The sequence below is a fragment of the Sycon ciliatum genome, chromosome 4, assembly GCF_964019385.1.
Source record: "Sycon ciliatum chromosome 4, ocSycCili1.1, whole genome shotgun sequence".
In the NCBI taxonomy this organism is placed as follows: domain Eukaryota; kingdom Metazoa; phylum Porifera; class Calcarea; order Leucosolenida; family Sycettidae; genus Sycon; species Sycon ciliatum.
Genome location: NC_088646.1, coordinates 41,886,507 through 41,908,706, shown reverse-complemented (window position 1 = coordinate 41,908,706; position 22,200 = coordinate 41,886,507). Strand labels below are relative to the sequence as shown.

Sequence of the window (22,200 nt, the reverse complement as noted above, 5' to 3'; positions counted from 1 at the left end):
AGCACCAGCACTGACAACACCAGCACTGACAACACCAGCACTGACAACACCAGCACTGACAACACCAGCACTGATAACACCAGCACTGACAGCACCAGCACTGACAACACCAGCACTGACAACACCAGCACTGACAACACCAGCACTGACAACACCAGCACTGACAACACCAGCACTGACAGCACCAGCACTGACAACACCAGCACTGACAACACCAGCACTGACAACACCAGCACTGACAACACCAGCACTGACAACACCAGCACTGACAGCACCAGCACTGACCACGGCTGTCTCACAGTGCGTGATCTAGTGCACAGCAGCGTGGGTATGAGTACAGGCTCTGTAGTCGTGATTGCGGGGAAACCCCGCACTCAAATTCAAAAAAATTCTCAAACTTGCTCGACGCGATCGTCGACTTATGCTGATATCGAGGCCCTTCTGAGCTGCACGGAACAACGAGAATCACACCAACTAGCTCTATACATGCGGTAGTGTAGGGCCTTGCAGGAACCGAGCCGAAAAAACTGTTTCTTTCCCGATCGAACTGTTTCTTTGCTGACTTCCTTGTTGAACGCTGCTACGTAGTGAGACTTTGGTAACGATTCGAAGTGGAGTTGGAGACGCCTGGTATACCCTACTGGAGCAAACGCCACGGCTTTGGGAGGTTTTTCCAGGTAGGACTATCTCTTGTTTCCACGCTCAGAAAAGTTCTTCGTGTTCTGAAGGGCAGATCCATGTTCTCGGCGACTTACCCGAAGGTACATTGTGCTTGTTTTCAAAATTTTCAAATTTGTGTGCATAGGTTGTGTGGAGTGTTACGATGGATCCTGATCATGACTATGCGTTTCATGTGGGGCATTTGCATTCCCTATGTCGTTTGGGTGGCTGCAAGCTACCAACCCACCGTAAGGGCAACAAGTCATGGAGTGCCCCAACCTATAGTGTCAAGGATTACTCCCTAGACATATTTCGTGCGTTTGGTGAGAAAGTGGAAGGAGATAAGGAGGATATACACCCAAGTCATTTTTGCAAGGCGTGTTTTGATAGCATGACGTCTGTCATGAAGACAGTAGGAAGTGCTGCTGTTGCTAGTATTAGTGGTGGTTGTGGTCAGAAACTGCCAGCTTTGCACCAATGGTCTGCACATACAGACACGAAGTGCAGCATTTGCACGGCTATTGCTGCGGCGAGGAAGGGTGGCCGACAAAAGAAAGCCAAATCCCTTCACGGTGCAGGGCCGTAGCAGGCGGTCTGGCAGGTCCGGCAGCTGCCGGACCAATATTCCGCAAAAAAAAAAAAAAAAAAAAAAAAAGCAGGAGCTCACACATGTGAGCAGCTCAGGATGTCCACCCATGGTGTGGGAAATACAGTCAACTTTGCGAATAACGACATTCGGCGGGGCATCAGAAAAGTGTCCTTATTCGCGAAGTGTCCTTATATCCGAAGTCCCATTTGAATGTTTGTGAACCCATATTTTGTATAGTATGACATGCATATCGAAATGAAGCTCTTTTCATGCTCTACGTCAATTTGTACTTTATTTTCGTATTGCAATTGAAAGGAACAATAAAGTCAATATACAAGGGAAATAAATTGAAAAATTTACCTTTTGGAGCCATCTACAGGGACATGTTCATGTACGTGTATGAAGATTAATGTGCAATCATGTACTGTACAACTACATGTCCAATAGGTGTGCTGATCATTCCAACTATTTTGAAGAAAAGAAAAAAGAAAAACACCCACCCCCTGGCTGTATCTTCTTGTATGTGTGCCTTATCCATCGCCACGGGTTCTTCTGGTACTTCTGCATGCCAGGTACTTGAAATAGCTGTCAAAAAACCAGAAAGTCGTTATTCAAGCAGTGAATATGACCTCGGGGCACTAAAATCATGTCGCTATTCGCGAATTGTCGTTATTCAGATAGTCGTTATATCCGAAGTTAAATGTATACAGTCAGATGGGACTTTGCTCTGGGCATGGAAATTCTGTCGTTATTCGCGAATTGTCGTTATATCCGAAGTCGTTATTAGCGAAGTTGACTGTACGTACATGTAGAAGTAGTGAGGTATATACCGGTAAGTAGAGGTAGTGCATGGTAATAGTGTAGCGTTGGCACGCTAGTAATTCACACAGCTGCAGCATGAATCACTTTCAATGTATTGGTCACGCGTGTTACACCGCACCCGTACCCCGCACTTGCAACTCTGTACCGTGCTTGCAGATCCATGACATGGATAGCAACTAGTCTCACTGCGTTCAATGTTTCTTGACCTTAGAAATACTGCTGCACTTTCAACCGCCTCTTTTACGCCCATTGCCCACACTGCTATTCAGCTCCTTCTTCTGCATAGAATCAAATGGCATTCCTTGTGCAATGACTGTAGCCCACACAACATACTTTGACCTTTCTTCTTCTCTCTGCTGAGCCTTTGCCGTGACCATTGCTGCTGCAGCATTTACGCTGTCTGCCTATAAAAGCTGCTGTTCACAATTCTCTACACGCCAGTTAGAAGTACAGTTAGAAAGGCCAGTTAGAACCTTCAGTGATGTCAGTTTAGAGTTAGAGTTAGAGTTCAACCTTCAATCCAGTCTTTAGTAATAATAAAGTTAACAACAGTGTGTTCACTGAGACCCGTCTGCATTTGCCTCCGAGAGAGACTGCGGCCCGCTACAGAATTGGTGCCAGCGGTGGGATACGCTACAATAGCAAGAGTATAACCATTGGTAATAGCCAATGCCATGTCATGTACATACATGTAGAACTACGTGTCCTGTACTGTATGACCTCCTGCCATTCCTCCATTGCAATGTACTTTCTCCTCCTCCAAAGGTCCATTTTGGCTCTTTTATCACATGCATTTAGATACTGTTGCTATGCCTTCAAAGGCTTCAAGAATTTCTGTTTGGAGAGACACAACATGCTGATGCCCTTTTCCTGACTCACGCAGAACATCCTTCTTCCTTTTCTCGCCCTACGTCACTCGAAGGCTATAGCGTGTGTGTTTCTGAACATTCAAGTGATGCAAACGCGGATCCCGCGAATATTATTATTAACAACCACACAACAAGCCGACCTGTTTGGGAGCTATTACGCGTTGTATTATCAGGGCATAGGCAACAATTGCCGCATACAGTATGCAATACTATGGTCCAATGCCGTAGTATCGCAAGCACCAATGTGCGTTAGACTGGCCAATGCCAGGGCTAATGGGGGCAACAATTGCCCGGCGTGTCAATACACGAGCGTACGGTAGGGATGCACTTGTGAGCACATGTAGGCGCACTTGGCTCAATGCCGGCCTGACCCACGATCCCTACCGTTCTTAGGCGTGTCAATACGTGAGCTTACGGTAGGGATGCACTTGTGAGCACATGTAGGCGCACTTGGCTCAATGCCGGCCTGACCCACGATCCCTACCGTTCTCCCTTCCGGGATGGCTTAGAATAGAATGATGGTTAGAGATGATGGGGTGGGTGGTGGTGTTCAAAAACTGGCCAAGGTTGTCAAGCGATCTGACTGTTGGTGCAGCAAGGATGAAGAAACAGCATCGAGAGCCGGAGTAATGCGCATGCTCCGCGTGGTCCCGTGCCGGAGCGCGGGAGTTCGGAGTGCGTGTTCTGCACGGGCACGTGATGCGCTATGGCAAGTACGTGCAAATTATGTTAGGAATGTAATTGTTGGTGGGTTGCTAACTTCACTTACCGTGCCATGCACGGAAACTTATATTTATAGTTACTCTGCATGGTCACAATTACATGTACATACACGTACAATCATGTACACTTTGGGCTCGGGGGGGGGGGGGGGGGAGCTTCGAGGTCGGATCCTGCCGGACCAACCAAAATGGGGCTGCTACGGGCCTGCGGTGTGTGTGCGGCGCCACGGCCTACTCAACCCTCCCCCACCCATGGTACCGATGTGGACCCGGAAAAGCTCTCCGCATTGTGTACTGGAAGCCATGTGTGTGGATTGCCTCTGTCGCCAGACAGATTCACGTTCGTACCGAGTTCGTTGGTCTGCCCTATTTGCGGCCTTGTCGTGAATCGTGCTGTGGAATCGCCGTGCTGCAGCAAACTGTTCTGTGTGTCGTGCATTGTGGGTTGGCTGGGAGCCAGCACTGTTTGCTTTTCATGTAAGCGTATGGTGCTATTGTCAGGTTTTAAACAACCACACGTATTTGCTAGCAGCACACTACCTGAGCTTGTTGTGTCTTGTGACAATGTTGGTGAGTTAGCTTTTGAGGGCTGCCCAGCAAGAGTTCCCCTCGGAACATTGAAGCAGCATGTAGCGGACTGTGCCTTCGGCAAGAACCCGCCGCCCAAGCGATATTTGTCGCCAGCGTCTACAGTTGGTAGTGTCCTGGACGCTCCGCCCAGTGTCCTTCAAGGTGATGTCGGGTCGAAGCTTCTCACAAAGCTTATCGAAGCTCGATCCGATGATGGTCGCCTTGAACAGCGTACCCGAGGCAGTACCTCCATGTGGCACCGTGTTCCTGTCGCCAGGGTGTCATCTGCGGATGCCTCCTCTGCGACTCTGAGGAGAAGGGAAAGCCTTCTCACTACCATCCAGGAAGCAGCATGTGGTGGAGCGAAAGGAAAGGATGCGCAGAGCATTCACGCGCTGCAATCATTGCGTACGGCACGACGTGAGGATCTTCTGCGAGAGGCCGGGTTGCTCCCAGAAGGCTTGACCAAGGGGATTGGACTTGCCATCAAAGCTGACCTCCAACTTCCTTGGAATGGCTTGCGGAAGCTTCGCCGCTACCTAAAGTTGTGTGGTCTGCCACTAGAGTCGGAACGGGAAATGCGGAAGCAGTTGTCGGAAGAGCTCCCGTTCCCTCTCGTCGCTGAAGAAGTTCCTCTTCTTGATAGCTCTGGCACCGTCGTGATGAGCCCAGTCGTGCGCTTTGAGGACCTCGTGCAGCTCGTTCTGCACTTTGTTGAGCTGAACGAAACAGCGGGCACGTTGCTTTGGAACGGGACACTGCCAGAAGATGAGCTGTGGGTGAAGATTGGAGGGGACCATGGCGGTCATTCATTTAAGCTTTGCTTCCAGCTCGTGAATGTTTTGCACCCCAACTCCCTGAGCAACACTGTTCCCTTCTTGGTGTTCGCTGGAAAGGACTCGCCCTCCAATTTGGCAACGATGCTTCAGCCGTACGCTGAGCAAATTGCCAACCTTCGCGGATCGACATGGAAGGGTAAGACCATCAAAGTGTGCCTCTTTGGGGATTATGATTTCATGATGAAGTTGTATGGGCTGTCAGGAGCAAGTGGTGTCAGACCCTGTCTGTTCTGTTTGGCCACCAAGAAAGACATGCAGCAGACACATGACACTCCCTTCCCTGACAGAACCCTTGCCACTTTGAGCGAAGACCATGGTCAGTTTGTGGCATCTGGGTCCAGACTTCAAAATGCCAAACAGTTCAACAATGTCATCAGACCCCAAATCCTCCCGATTGACATTCGTGATGTGTGCATTCCCATACTGCACCTTGATCTTGGTATTTTTCCTCTGCTCTTTGAGGCAATGATCAGAGATGCAGAAGCCATTGACCTCATGCTGGCAAGATCGATCAACGCAGAATCAGCAAGCGCAACATTCAAGGAAGTAGCCGAGAAACAGCAGCAGCTATGGGCACTGCTATCAGAGAAGGCACAGCAAGAACAGCAGCTTTATGTAGCACAGACGCAACTGCAATGGGCATTGCTGAATGCAGCACAAGCGGTGCAAGCAAATCATGCGGCAGAAGCACAACACGCAGGGTTTGCAGCTCAGTTACAGCAGCACTGGGCAACACAACAGCAGCAATTAAATGAGATCAGCGGCCGCATCGCTCATTTAGAGGAGCAGCTCGTGGGTGCTAAGGTCAAGAATGGTCCTTGCGCTTCATCCTTTGAACCGGTTTTGGTGAAGCACAGGATCGATCGGCAGGCCTATCATTCTGGCGCGTTTGTAGGTAACCACATCAACAAAGCACAACAACCGTCAGTAACTCGTGAAATTGTATCTGCTCCGGTCAATGTAGTCGCCTCTGTTGTCAATCCTGATGGTGCCCACTTTGCTCCGACACAGTCTCAGCATCAACTGATCCAAGCTGCCGCAGAGTGCTCCCAGAGGTACCTGTCGCTTTTTGCTGCGTACGCCAGTTGCAGAGCCGTCTTCTCTTCGACTAGCGCAGCTGACGACACTGTCACTTCCAGCTTGCAGGAGAAGATCAATTCCTTCATGGCGAATGTCCGGTCCGAGGTAGTAGCACGCCACAAACGCCCTGTAACTCCTAAGTTGCACCTTCTCGAGTGTCATCTTGTCCCCTGCATGGAGAGGTTTGGCATGGCTCTTGGTGCTCTTGGAGAGCAAGGTGGCGAGTCCATCCACCACAAGTTCAACATGTTGCGCCACACTCTGCAAAATACGAACAAGGATGTCGACCGCCTCAGGATTCTAGTGGCCCAGTACCTGACGACAGCGCTGCCAACTCACAACAAGCTGATCGTGCCGGCTGCCAAGCGCAAGAAGACAAGCTAGCAATACGCTGAGTATGTGACGGCCACTGGGTGGATCATGGAGCGAGCTGCAGGATCCACGCGCTCCGCAGGTAAAGTATTTCTGACTATGTTTCTGAAATTGAAATGTACTAATACTCTTGTCAACTTCTTACAATGTTGTACACACAGCAGGTAGAACTGGCACAGACAATGTTGAGTCAAATCCACAAGCCATGCTAAGAACATGGCTGGATATCAGGTGAGGGGCGCTTCTTCAGGCAGGCTGGGGCAGGTAAGTCAAACCAACTACCGACATGAATTACTCGTTCAATACTACAAAATTATTCACAAGCTCAAAATGCTACGATTCAACGCAAGGTAGGGTGCTCCTTGAAAGAGAGTGAAACAGGCTGGGCCATGGGGCGCAGGTAAGTCAAATCCACAGGTTGAAGCTATAAATCCACAACATAACGTCAGGCTGAGAGAATTGGCAGCTGATCCTGTTTCTAAAATATTACTTTGCTGGCGAACTAAAAAATTCTGAACGCCGAGGTAGGTGGAACTGGGGCGCTCTTTCAAGAGCGGGTGGCAGGTGGGCCAGGTAAGTCCATTAGACACGTTGAAGCTATACATCTACCATATTACGCTAGGCTGAGAGTAGCTTTGGCAGCTAATTGTGATTCTAAATATTACAGTTCTGTCTAACTGCAAATTCTGAAAGTCGAGGTAGGTGGAACTGGGGCGCTCTTTGAAGAGCGGGTGGCAGGTGGGCAAGGTAAGGCAATTCAACATGTTTGAAACAATAAAGTGTGCATGTCACAGCCATACCTCCAAAGGACTCGTCTTCCAAAGCTAAAACTCCAAAACGATGAACGAAGCGAAGTATGCTTCGAGTGGTTCTTCTTGAACATTTTTCGAAAATCAATGCAAAACGTGCATTGTTGTACAAAAATTGTACGGTCGCTTCGCTGACGCGTACGCGACGCGCGCGGATCACCATCACAACCTTTTGCGAAAAAAGTCGGTAAAAAAGACGCCATCTTACCATATGCACAGCGCGAGTCAGCCGTGTGACAGCACCAGCACTGACAACACCAGCACTGACAACACCAGCACTGACAGCACCAGCACTGACAACACCAGCACTGACACCACCAGCACTGACAACACCAGCACTGACAGCACCAGCACTGACAACACCAGCACTGACAACACCAGCACTGACAACACCAGCACTGACAACACCAGCACTGACAACACCAGCACTGACAGCACCAGCACTGACAGCACCAGCACTGACAACACCAGCACTGACAACACCAGCACTGACAGCACCAGCACTGACAGCACCAGCACTGACAACACCAGCACTGACAACACCAGCACTGACAACACCAGCACTGACAACACCAGCACTGACAACACCAGCACTGACAGCACCAGCACTGACAGCACCAGCACTGACAACACCAGCACTGACAACACCAGCACTGACAACACCAGCACTGACAACACCAGCACTGACAGCACCAGCACTGACAGCACCAGCACTGACAACACCAGCACTGACAGCACCAGCACTGACAACGCCAGCACTGACAACACCAGCACTGACAACACCAGCACTGACAACACCAGCACTGACAACACCAGCACTGACAACACCAGCACTGACAACACCAGCACTGACAGCACCAGCACTGACAACACCAGCACTGACAGCACCAGCACTGACAACACCAGCACTGACAACACCAGCACTGACAACACCAGCACTGACAGCACCAGCACTGACAACACCAGCACTGACAACACCAGCACTGACAGCACCAGCACTGACAGCACCAGCACTGACAGCACCAGCACTGACAACACCAGCACTGACAGCACCAGCACTGACAACACCAGCACTGACAACACCAGCACTGACAACACCAGCACTGACAGCACCAGCACTGACAACACCAGCACTGACAACACCAGCACTGACAGCACCAGCACTGACAGCACCAGCACTGACAGCACCAGCACTGACAGCACCAGCACTGACAACACCAGCACTGACAGCACCAGCACTGACAACACCAGCACTGACAGCACCAGCACTGACAACACCAGCACTGACAACACCAGCACTGACAACACCAGCACTGACAGCACCAGCACTGACAACACCAGCACTGACAGCACCAGCACTGACAACACCAGCACTGACAACACCAGCACTGACAACACCAGCACTGACAACACCAGCACTGACAGCACCAGCACTGACAACACCAGCACTGACAACACCAGCACTGACAACACCAGCACTGACAACACCAGCACTGACAGCACCAGCACTGACAACACCAGCACTGACAGCACCAGCACTGACAGCACCAGCACTGACAACACCAGCACTGACAACACCAGCACTGACAACACCAGCACTGACAGCACCAGCACTGACAGCACCAGCACTGACAACACCAGCACTGACAACACCAGCACTGACAACACCAGCACTGACAGCACCAGCACTGACAACACCAGCACTGACAACACCAGCACTGACAGCACCAGCACTGACAACACCAGCACTGACAACACCAGCACTGACAACACCAGCACTGACAACACCAGCACTGACAACACCAGCACTGACAGCACCAGCACTGACAACACCAGCACTGACAACACCAGCACTGACAGCACCAGCACTGACAACACCAGCACTGACAACACCAGCACTGACAACACCAGCACTGACAACACCAGCACTGACAGCACCAGCACTGACAACACCAGCACTGACAACACCAGCACTGACAACACCAGCACTGACAGCACCAGCACTGACAGCACCAGCACTGACAACACCAGCACTGACAGCACCAGCACTGACAGCACCAGCACTGACAACACCAGCACTGACAACACCAGCACTGACAGCACCAGCACTGACAACACCAGCACTGACAACACCAGCACTGACAGCACCAGCACTGACAGCACCAGCACTGACAACACCAGCACTGACAACACCAGCACTGACAACACCAGCACTGACAGCACCAGCACTGACAACACCAGCACTGACAACACCAGCACTGACAACACCAGCACTGACAACACCAGCACTGACAACACCAGCACTGACAACACCAGCACTGACAACACCAGCACTGACAACACCAGCACTGACAGCACCAGCACTGACAGCACCAGCACTGACAACACCAGCACTGACAACACCAGCACTGACAGCACCAGCACTGACAACACCAGCACTGACAACACCAGCACTGACAACACCAGCACTGACAACACCAGCACTGACAGCACCAGCACTGACAACACCAGCACTGACAACACCAGCACTGACAACACCAGCACTGACAGCACCAGCACTGACAGCACCAGCACTGACAACACCAGCACTGACAGCACCAGCACTGACAGCACCAGCACTGACAACACCAGCACTGACAACACCAGCACTGACAGCACCAGCACTGACAACACCAGCACTGACAACACCAGCACTGACAGCACCAGCACTGACAGCACCAGCACTGACAGCACCAGCACTGACAACACCAGCACTGACAACACCAGCACTGACAACACCAGCACTGACAACACCAGCACTGACAGCACCAGCACTGACAACACCAGCACTGACAGCACCAGCACTGACAACACCAGCACTGACAACACCAGCACTGACAACACCAGCACTGACAGCACCAGCACTGACAACACCAGCACTGACAGCACCAGCACTGACAACACCAGCACTGACAACACCAGCACTGACAGCACCAGCACTGACAACACCAGCACTGACAACACCAGCACTGACAACACCAGCACTGACAGCACCAGCACTGACAGCACCAGCACTGACAACACCAGCACTGACAACACCAGCACTGACAACACCAGCACTGACAGCACCAGCACTGACAGCACCAGCACTGACAACACCAGCACTGACAACACCAGCACTGACAACACCAGCACTGACAACACCAGCACTGACAACACCAGCACTGACAACACCAGCACTGACAACACCAGCACTGACAACACCAGCACTGACAACACCAGCACTGACAACACCAGCACTGACAACACCAGCACTGACAGCACCAGCACTGACAACAGCAGCACTGACAGCACCAGCACTGACAACAGCAACAGCAAGTTTAGAATGCTAGTTGACTGCCCAAAGCCATACAAAACCCATACTCACCAAATAACACCCAACCCTGGTTTCGACTTTTGGTGCCACATATCACATTCGCAAGAGTGAAGTGATTTTCAAACAATGTCGATAAATTCATGATGCAATGGGAAACACAGGTGACAACTGCTGACCTTCAAACGTTCACCCAGAACAGCATAATCTGCCAGAGCCTGTCACAAAGAAAAGACATGTAAACAGTGGCAAAAAAGCATGAGATGCAAAATCGGTAGAGAATTCATGACTCCCATGTATGAGACTAAATCAGGTGGCTTTCCGTGTCCATGGGAGCACCACAACCACCACCCCAAGCAGTGTCCATGGGAGCACCACAACCACCACCCTCAAGAGCAGCATCAAATAATACATGTATGGACAAAAAATGTAACCAGTTACTTCACCTATCCACAATGAGCTCTCAGCCGAGTCACTCCACTTGCACATCACCATCACTACTCCACAATGCGCTATCAGCCTTGCATATGATATCACCATCGTCACTCCACAATGCGCTATCAGCCGAGTCACTCCCCTTGCATATCATCATTATAGCGAGGACAAATCCGCAGAAATTTTGAAATTTCAGACCCTCCAGACAGATGTTTCACTCCAACAGAGCTTATCAGTGGAGGGAGTAGATAATGAACGATTAGCGCGATTGAATGAATGATGTTGCATAGGGCAAAACTGGTGCAATTGCGCACGTTCTACATAGAAGTGTGCGCATTGTGGAGTTGTGAAATGACTGGTTTTAAAACAGTCTTCAACTCTTCATCCTATCTTCCGCCTGACACAGTCCACAGGCTGGAAGGTACATCAGTTACACCGCTCAAGTTTTATTTTCTCCTATGCCCATTTCTCGAGTAGCCGTAGCTTGCTTCATGGATTACATCACATGTTGATGATGCAGTGCGGACAAGCAGGATCCCAGCAGGTCTCTTGCTGCAAAACTGCAGCTCAGTTGTACGCACTACACCAATTCCAGCTACTGATCTGCATAACCAGTGATGTAATCAATGAATCTTGCTGTGACAGACAAGCATACAGAAGCTGAACACTCTGCTTTTCAAATAGCACATAGTACAAACAAGAACAGTGCTGTAGTCATGGATATAAGCAATCAGACTGTAGTCATGGATACAAGCAATCAGACTGTAGCCATGGATACATGCAATCAGACTGTAGTCATGGATATAAGCAATCAGACTGTAGTCATGGATATAAGCAATCAGACTGTAGTCATGGATATAAGCAATCAGACTGTAGTCATGGATACAAGCAATCAGACTGTAGTCATGGATATAAGCAATCTGACTGTAGTCATGGATACAAGCAATCAGACTGTAGTCATGGATACAAGCAATCAGACTGTGTAGGCACTGACAATGACAATACTACACATGTACACTGCCACTAGCGCTACATGTATACCAGCCGGTACACTGCCAACAACACTACATGACGTATCAGTGACAGTAACAAGGTCAGTGACAGTGCCAAGGTCAGTAACAAAGTCAGTACCAAGGTCAGTAACAAGGTCAGTGACAGTAACAAGGTCAGTAACAAGGTCAGTGACAATACCAGTATAGAACACATCACTAGCAACCTCACCTGTTCACTTGTAAAATAGTTCAACTTCTCTGGAGTCTGTGGAACACAAAATACCAAGATGGGGAGAGAGAGAGAGGGAGAGAGAGAGAGGGAGAGAGAGAGAGAGAGAGAGAGAGAGAGAGAGAGAGAGAGAGAGAGAGAGAGAGAGAGAGATGGCGAGATGAAATGGGGAGGGGGCAGGCGGAGAGTAAAAATGGAGTGAAAACACACTAAGAAAAAGATTCATTTTCGAACTACGGTAACCAGCCAGTATTGCACCGACGGCTTACAAGGTTCAGCAGAAGACATTTTACTTGAACCGTCTGTCGTCGCTGCCGTCATAATGAAACAAACAAGTTCTGCAGTTACATAGTCAACCAATTTCAAACTTTGTCACCACGTCAGTATACTTTGCGACGTGTAGTTTTAGCGCAACCTATTCTGTGTACTTCTCTTTGTCCTTGTGATTGACTTGGCACATGTGATAGCTGTGTGATCCTGTTCTACACCATTGTATTCGTGTTGATGTGTCACATGTGATTGTTGAGTGTACACACATTGCGCCAGTATCTTCTATAAAACAGTATCATTTAGTTTAACCCCTTTCATTCAATATCTGTTTCTCCTCTGATGAGTTCCCGTCATCATAATGGAACGGAATAAGGCTTATTAGGAGCAACTTCTAGCTGTCGTGGAGTGCGGCTGGTGAAATGTTCGTGGTGGTGTCTGCAAGCGTCGTGTGGTCTCGTCTGGTCACAAGAAAAATCTACCACTGCCTGGTAAAAGTACGATAAATGCAGGAAAGTTGCCTTGTACAAGGGTTCGCACCCTGCCTGAAAGGATTGGGTAGCTTTTCAGGCTTCCCGCCAGATTATTGTAGTTGCCTTGGAAACTTCTGTATAAATACGACTTATAGGCTGTTTTGAATCTAGTCTGGAGACAGCCTGAAGAGCAATATTCATAATGATATTGGGAAAGGTGATTCCAAGTGTGTATCTGAGTTGACAGCGATGCCACACATCAATCTTACTTTCTTATATTATTCTGCAAGAATGAATGTACATGGACAGTTGAACTGATTAGAATCGTCCGTAACTCGGAACATACATACGGAGTGCTTGCAAGTCAACACGGTCAATGTCAATTAAAAATTCTGTGTGATTCGTTGAAAACAAATTCTTTGCGACTCGAGATGGTCAGAAAGTTGCCTCGTAGATGGGAGTACCCAGATCTGGAAAACAAGATTTGGGGAGCTTTACTGTAAACCACTGAAGCAGAGCACGTTATTGCTAATCACGCATCCGTGCTGTCAAAAGCACACATTAATTACATGCAGGGTTGCTGAATTACTGCATGAACTACTTACCGAATAAGACTGAGCACCACAAGGCATAGATTGACCATAGTAACGATGTTCAGCAAACACTACAGCAGCATGAAACTCTTCAGCCAGCTCCCACATGAACCCCTACAACACAAGAATATATCAAGCAAAACATGTCTGAAATCCTATACAGGTACATGCTGTATTGCACATTCAGCACATTCAGCACACACAACACTGGATATGGTACAAATCAAGGTGCTTCCTCTTCAACAGTGAACTGCAAGAACAAATTGCTAGATTGTAGTCTCACTTGCATGACATCACTGCCACCGATGTCTGTACCGTCACTCTCTCTCTCTCTCTCTCTCTCTCTCTCTCTCTCTCTCTCTCTCTCTCTCTCTCTCTCTCTCTCTCTCTCTCTCTCTCTCTCTCTCTCTCTCTCTCTCTCCCACCTTATTCCCAATCGAACACGGGTGAGTAGCTGGTCACGAACTCATGCGTACACCAGTCACCTGGTCACCGTGCCTGCAGGCTACAACTTTTACAGCGTTTCTGTCACTCGAGTTGAACTTTTGAACCTTTGAGTTGAACCTTGGTGTGAAAATTGTAGCCTGCAGGCACGGTGACCAGGCGACTGGTGTACGCATGAGCACGTGACCGCTTACTCACCCGTGTTCGATTGGGAATAAGGGCCGAACGCTGCATCGCAGCCTTTTCGGACCAAAACCAGTCGACTCAGCGTCCAAAAGACTACAACATATGGACCAATCGCGATCATCCATGCTTTTACAAGAACGAAACGGCGATTTTAGTGACTTTTGCGTACAAATCCCCATCTAGTAGGGCGCAGTTACCCAGTTTCGGTTGAAGTGCACGAGTTCGATTGGGAATTAGGCGCCGGTCACACATGCAGGCGGCGACACCGCTTTTGCGGCTGCCTCCAACACGCTGGCAGTGGGCGCTTTTGCGGCTCTTTTCTGCCGGCGGTCACACATGCAAAGGCTTTGGTACGCACGCAGCTTCACGGGTCTCCACAGATGTCGTAAAACTTTTCTCTGAAAAAGACTGTAGCCTCAAAATTCTTCAGGAAGTTACCTGCTTTGTTGCATTTTGACTGAGTTGGCTGTTTCATTTTAAATTCCTATCACTGTTGTCTTTCCTTTCCTGCGCTGGTATGGATCGCAGAAACGCCCAGAATCGCCGACTACGTCGTGACCAGCGACTGCGGAGAGCTATGGAGATTGCCTCAATATTCATGTTGTTCAATTTCTCTTCGCTTGAATCTTGCGGAAGCTCCTTGAGCATCGGTGGACGCCTGAGTCGAGTCCCATGTCGGATGGGACTCGACTCTGGTGTCATGGTGTCTTGTCTTGACCTCGAAATAGAGGGAGAGGAGCAGTTGCTCTTGGTCAGCAGTCCACTTCATGACGAGAGATGAAAAACTAATTTTTCCAAGATCCAAGAGATCCAACAACGACAACGCCGCAAAAGTTGCACTACCGCTTTTGTGTTTCGCCACCAATTTTTTGGTTGTGGCGCTTTTGAGATTGCCGCCGTGGCGCCAGTGGCGCCAGGCGCAGTATCCATGGTGATCCGGGGATATCCCAACTTTTGTGGTGCAGCTTTGGTGGTGTCGCAAAAGCGCCATGCATGTGTGACCGGCGCCTAAAGGAGGAACGGAGCGTCTCAGCTTCCTCGGACCAAGTCCATTCGACTCAGCACCCCGAAGACTACAACTGCTGAAAAAATTTGATTTCAGGGTATACTTCCCCTTTAAGTGGGAGCTTGCGCTTTTCCTACCGACTTGAATTCTCACTTGACAAGCAGGAAAGGCGAGAGCTCCCATGTAGGGAGCAACACACAACTCTCCGTATTGCCGAAGTCGCTACAACCTCTTCTTAGAACAGAGACTCACTGTGTTAGCAGCGAACAGTTCAATATCTCCTTCATTGCCCGTATAAAAGAAGATGGGAGAACCGGCTTGGAAATGATCTAAGTTGATAAGGTAGCGCTGCTCATAGGAACCATCCTCAGCGAATCCAAAGTGATCAATCTAAAGTAAATGTTGGCAAGAAAATGTGATGCCCACACACCCACACACACGTGCGAACGCATGTACACACCCATGCACACACACACACGTGCGCAATCGTGCACACCAAACAGAAGAAAAAAACAATCTCAAATTGAGCAAGTTGGAGGGTACACTTCTCATGATACTGAACATCGAAACACTTTTTTGAAGAATTTGCGGAATTCCACCCTGTCTGTTTTCATTGTGTCGTTTTCATTGTGTCGTTTTCATTCTGTCGTTTGACATGTAGTAAACACAGCTTCCACTGCACAGGTCAGGACCGCGGAACCGGTCTGGTTGGTCAGGTTAGTACCGTACCAACTTTATGCCAACCAACACGTGTTTACAACTGTGGAGGTTATCTGTGCCCGCCATATCACACACACACACGCACATGCACACACACACACACACACACACACACAAACTGTATGAAAGGCCATGATACCACCGGACCGACCAAAAACTGCTTCCGGCAGTCCTGCAGGTACGTGTACGATGTACATGTACACCGAACAAGCACAAGGCTAGTTGTGTTTTCCAATTCTGAGTTTCATGCTATGCAATCATCAGACAACATAAAATGCTGTTGGGCCATGCCAGTATTTACACCAGGAGAGATGTGGAGGTGGTACTAGCTTTACAGGGCCGGAGGCAGCTTCCGCGGAGCGGTGCGGCCGAAGGGCCATCTTTAAGGGGGTCCGGGGTCTTCCCCCAGAATTTTTTGGGAATTTAGACGGCAAATCCTGCACTCTGGGGGACTCCCTGTACAAAATCATACATCGAAACTTTTTCTCCCCGGTTTCGGACATTCCACGTGGACCGACTTTTTGGGAAGTTGGTACGACTATGGCCGTACCGGCCGAACCAGTGGCGCCGGCCCTGCTTTATGGTGTGGTACTAGCGTTGCGATGTGATGCTAAGCTTTGAGTGTTGGGCTGGCGGTACTAGTAAGGAGTGTGAAAACAATCAATGGGTATAGTAAACAGACACATTCCAGCCCGGCATATTCTTATACTTCGGTGATTTTCTACGTATGTACTTCAGTACACACACACACATTCAGTACATGTATTTCAGTGCACACACACACACACATTCAGTACATGTAGTTTCACTGTCTGGATGTTCTTCCCCAGCCGGTTCTCCGGTACCCAACGTTAGCACGTTAAAACGGTCCTTCTACAGTGCTGCTCAATGAAAACTCTCATGCATTGCTACTCAATGAAATCTGTTATACATTGCTGCTCAATGAAAACTCTCATACATTGCTACTCAATGAAATCTGTTACCGTAATTTCACAAATTTTCGGTGTGCTTTTATTTTCGGTACTTTCGGTGCATCTGTTCCATATCTAAAATTTCAATACACCGAACAAATACAAACACACATAATCCGGGACTGCTACTCTGTACCTAAATGCTCTGTTCACCCAACCTGGCCTTTTGCCCTCACACCCGAAAATATTGAGCAGCTAAAATTTCTGAAATTAGAGTATACCGTACTGCTCAATGAAATCTGATCTCATGATGGTGGTTAGCACCGTGTACCCATGCACAGCCCAGTGTTCATAGGTCTGGGGCTGCACAGCCCTGTGTTCGTAGGTATGGGGCTGCACAGCCCAGTGTTCGTAGGTCTGGGGCTGCACAGCGCCTGGTGTGACACTGGCTCAGTCGATCGGATTTCATTGAGTAGCACTGTGCAAAGTTACACAATTCACAATTCACAATTTACACACACTACAGTGGGGCAAGTTGGCTTACCAAAACCGGTTCCAATAGGTTGCTCTCACCATGCTCACGGATAATGCCAGTAATGGGGTTTCCCCATTAATTTTTTCCATAAAACAGTATTTAAGGTAGCTCATGCCGAAATACTTTTTCCGAAAATTTACCAGTTTAACACCTTTTTTGCAATGCTATGGGTGTCCAGAATGAGAAAATTAATACATTAGGGTATGTAATTGGGCACTTTGGAGGGGTTATGGCCCCTCGAAGTACCGTATAGCAGGAAATTTTCGGACGGAATTTATTTTCGTATGATTTCGTACACGGCCTCTTTTGTACTAAAATTAATTCCGTACTAAAATGTGTTCATGTGAAACTATGTACACTGTACATGCGTACGGCTTGCGAACACGTGCAGTTAGCACGCAGCACTGTACGAAAATAAAATCCGTCCGAAAGGTCGAATTTTGGCTTTGTCCGAAAATATTTGCGTCCGAAAATTTCCTGCTATGCAGTAGCCCCAACAAGGCGTTCTCTAAGAAAGAGACAGGTTTGCATTGAGGACAATAAAATGCTTCCAACTTTCATCTGTTGCTTCTTGCAATCATGTCAGTAATTTGATATAGTTCCAAATGCTTTGAAGTTAAATTTTGCAAAATACAATGATTGAGTTTTTCTTGCTATTTGCATCGCATTACATCAGTATCGTAAAGTTATGTCAAAATGGAGTTAGGTCATTGGACTCGTTTACCCACTGTTTGCATAAATATGCGAAGAAAAGATCGTCTCTCGTAATTGATTCCAGTGTATTTGCCTCAACAGTGTGTGATTATAGTGGTCCTGAATACCAGAAAAAGAATTGAATTGCACTTATATCATGGTCTCTTAGAAACAAATGAAAAGCGAACTCCTGTTTGTAAAAGTAGGTTTTTCTCTTATTTCGCGACATAACTGCGAGCGTATGGGTGTGTCTTTCACAGGCCCCAAATATAGGGAAGGATTCATTTCGCACTAGCCAAATTTTGGGATGAAAGGGGAAGTATACCCTAAAATCAAATTTTCACCAGTTGTAGTCATCTGGGTGCTGAGTCGAATGGTCTTGGTCCGAGGAAGCTGCGACGCTCCCTTCCTACTTGAATCCCAATCGAACTCGCGCACTTCCACCGAAACTGGGTGACTGCGCCCTACTAGATGGGGATTTGTATGCAAAATGTCACTAAAAGCGCCATTTCGTTCTTATAAAAGCACGGATGACCGCGATTCGCCCATATGTTGTAGTCTTTTGGACGCTGAGTCGACTGGTTTTGGTCCGAAAAGGCTGCGATGCAGCGTTCCTCCTTTATTCCCAATCGAACATGGTTGAACAAGCGGTCACGTGTTCCTGGGTGCCCAAATCACCTGGTCACCGCGCCAGCAGGCGACAACTTTCACACCAAGGTTCAACTCGAGTTCAACTCGAGTGACAGGACTGCACCCAAAAAAGGTCAAACAGGCTAGTAAGTTGTACCCTGCAAGCACGGTGACCAGGTGACTGGTGTACGCAGGAGCACGTGACCGCTCGTTCAACCATGTTCGATTGGGAATAAAGGAGGAACGCTGCATCGCAGCCTTTTCGGACCAAAACCAGTCGACTCAGCGTCCAAAAGACTACAACATATGGGCCAATGGCGGTCATCCGTGCTTTTATAAGAACGAAATGGCGCTTTTAGTGACATTTTGCATACAAATCCCCATCTAGTAGGGCGCAGTCACCCAGTTTCGGTGGAAGTGCGCGAGTTCGATTGGGATTCAAGTAGGAAGGGAGCGTCTCAGCTTCCTCGGACCAAGACCATTCGACTCAGCACCCCGAAGGCTACAACTGGTGAAAATTTGATTTTAGGGTATACTTCCCCTTTAACCCCTTTAGCGCGAGCGTCGTACTAGTACGACGCACATGAGTTGCATGCCCCACGGCCGTCGTACTAGTACGACGCGCGCTGTACACTGTACAGTGAACCTGCATCTCATAGTCGTGGGGTCCGTGTAGAGTCCATAGTGACTTGTTCAAACTATCGTAACTCACTCAATACTTGGTCGATTCTCACAATCGAAACATGTATCTGCAAGAGAAAGCTCTCAGCTGGCGATAGAAACAATCGCCGAAGCGATGCGACTACCGGTTGTTGAGATATGCGACTCGACACGGCAAATTTCAACTCGATTTTTTTGCGCAGTTTGCAGAACGCGTATTTTCCATCATAGATCATTTGTGCGCTACCTGCTGCCATGGAAACAAGATTCAAATGATGGTAGTGGATCCCGTGAGTCCTCACAAAAAATTTGAGCTCGATACGAGCAAGGAGACCGAAATGGCAGCTGAATATTTGAGCTTGGTTAGTCTTGGCCGTGCTCAAGTCTGTCGAGCGCGTGGATGATGTTTGCCAGACTGTAGCACGGGGTTTTGGTTTCGCTCCGAGCTGGGTTTGACACCAGTTTGTCACTCGTCTCAAGACCTTTCCAGGAAGCTCAAGATCGTGGAATTCGTCCAAGGGAAGGTAAAGTTATCGATCCTTGAGCAGCTAGTACTTTCATGGGAAAATGCGACTTTTACAGGTGTTGTCGTGGGGCGCGCTCAGGTAGCGTCGTGCTAAAGAGGTTAACAGCTTGCCCTCATGATGCTTCAACCCTGAAAATTTGAAAAAAAATCGGACAGAAAGTGGTTTTTGATCTCCGATATTTTTCGCGATATAGGCTCAAGCTACCTTAAATTTTTGGAGAATGGAATGAACGAGAATGAAAAACAGAGCCCACCATTTGGAAAGCGGAACCGCTCTACGAATTGTATGTGTAGCTCCCTATCTCCAAGGCAAACGAATAAACACAAGAATTATCATGCTCAGGGAGGAAACATGCGTGACGTTCCTAATTCGCAGCTAAATAAGTGGCGCTGATAATAATTATCAGAAAACAAACACTGTGCTGTTGAGAACCATCGACTAGGCGGGGGGAATGGAGTAAATAGATTTATAAACTAGGTGACGTCTGACGAAACAAGCAGCAATTACCGGTATACACAAATGGCAAATACATGTACCTTTTGTTCGATATATTTCGTTTTCCACTCATAGTCATATTGCAAATCCTTGTCCACGTCCGGTTGCTGAGGTGTGGGAAACACGGCTCTAAAAGAATGAGCATGATGCCAGGATAGTGCAAGGAGCCATACGGCACCAAGAATTTTCAACATCGTTCTACACTTTCTCAATCCCTGTTCCACCTCTTCATTCTAGAACAGACAAGAAACTATTAAAAACAACTCGACGACACCTACAAAATTCAAAAAACAAACTCTTGACTCTTTTCTTGATCTTGCCTTGCCTGAGCTGTGCCATGCGACGTGCACCATGCCACCATGACGTGTAGGTGCTGTCACGTGAGCTGATGCGCTGTTACGCTGTACCAACCAGGGAGTTGTATTTTACTACTCCCTGGTACCAACAGTGCAGTCCATCCTCAACTCAAGCGTGCAAAAAACATATCTCTGCCACTAATATTATAATCGAGACTTAGGGCATGTTCGATTGGTAAGGATCGGGATCGGGATCCAGATCTCAGATCCCTCGGATCCTTCAGATTCAACTGAACACTTTATTTTGGACCTTGACGGTTGCCATGTTGAAAATGGCGCTCACAAGGCACCCAAAAGGGTGAACGTCGTACTCATCCCGTAGGTCGTACAAAAAGTCAACAAGCTCTATCTCCATCCACGTGTGCGTACCACAATGCGTACAAAAATGATTTTTACCAGCCATATATGCACAAAGGTCACATTTGGATCCGTTGGATCCGGTCAACCCTGCTCCCCGAGGAGGGTTGACCGGATCCAAATCCGAAGGATCCGGATCCGGATCCGACCAATCGAAAGGGTGCGAATCCAGTGGATCCGGTGGATCGGGATCCCGATCCTACCAATCGAACATGCCCTTACACTGATTTTTGCGCTTTTGGGCCCAAATAAGTCTTGATGACGGCAAAAATAATTGTCATCTGAATACGGAAGTGAACGAATTTGGTCGAAAGTGTCGAACCACCTTCATGACGAGCAACCGTTTGTGGCCACTGTTTGTGAACTTGGAGCTTGTTATGGTGTGTGTCGGCAGGAATTTTTTTATGGCGATCAGGAAACGTTTTTCACTTCGAAATCAGTGGTTACCCTTTGAAATTGAGATGTTCAAACAGCGAATTTTCTACGTCGAAATGAAGTTGGAGCACCATCGAGTTTGATTATTCCGATTTCCTTGGTGGGCTAAGGTAAGGGTAATTAACAGCTAGACATAAAAATCTCACCTGTTCACGCCCTGTATAATCCAACTTCGACCTTCAAAGTGGGTGTACTCAAGCAACATAAATCATACATGCCGTATACATAAACCTTTGAAGGGAGCATAAAAACCGAGACGCAAACGCATAGCTGTGTATACATGTACATTGTGCATGCACATGTACCGGTATGTGTGTACATTGTAGACCCTAGTTTGTGTTCCTCTGTGTGTCTCGGTGTGTCGTCAATGCTGTATTCGACAACCGTAAGCATAAGGAGAAAGTTGCCGTTGTACGCGCTCTTGTGTGTAGTATGTGTGCCGCGTTCAGTTGCTATCTAGTATGAGATATCGGTACATGTAGCTGGGCTGGTGGTGCGTATTGTCTTGATGTGGATCACCTAACTCGTGGCCTTCTAAAGCCCGTCGAAACGTATGCCGTTTCAGATGTACA

The 22,200-nt window shown here is 48.3% G+C and overlaps 1 protein-coding gene across 1 annotated transcript in view; it reads right to left on the bottom strand.

Annotated features, from left to right (window-relative positions):
- Positions 1–20,762, bottom strand: part of LOC135816232 (lysosomal Pro-X carboxypeptidase-like) — a 48,137-nt gene extending 27,375 nt beyond the window's left edge. Inside the window, exons 1-5 of the mRNA XM_065329640.1 lie at positions 20,522–20,762; positions 15,562–15,699; positions 13,686–13,787; positions 12,341–12,376; positions 10,864–10,902 (exon numbers count right to left, since the gene is read on the bottom strand). Coding sequence (XP_065185712.1) covers positions 10,864–10,902; positions 12,341–12,376; positions 13,686–13,787; positions 15,562–15,699; positions 20,522–20,674 — 468 coding nt within the window. The 5' untranslated portion in view covers positions 20,675–20,762. The remainder of the gene's footprint in view (positions 1–10,863; positions 10,903–12,340; positions 12,377–13,685; positions 13,788–15,561; positions 15,700–20,521) is intronic.
- Between the last annotated feature and the right edge of the window lie 1,438 nt (positions 20,763–22,200).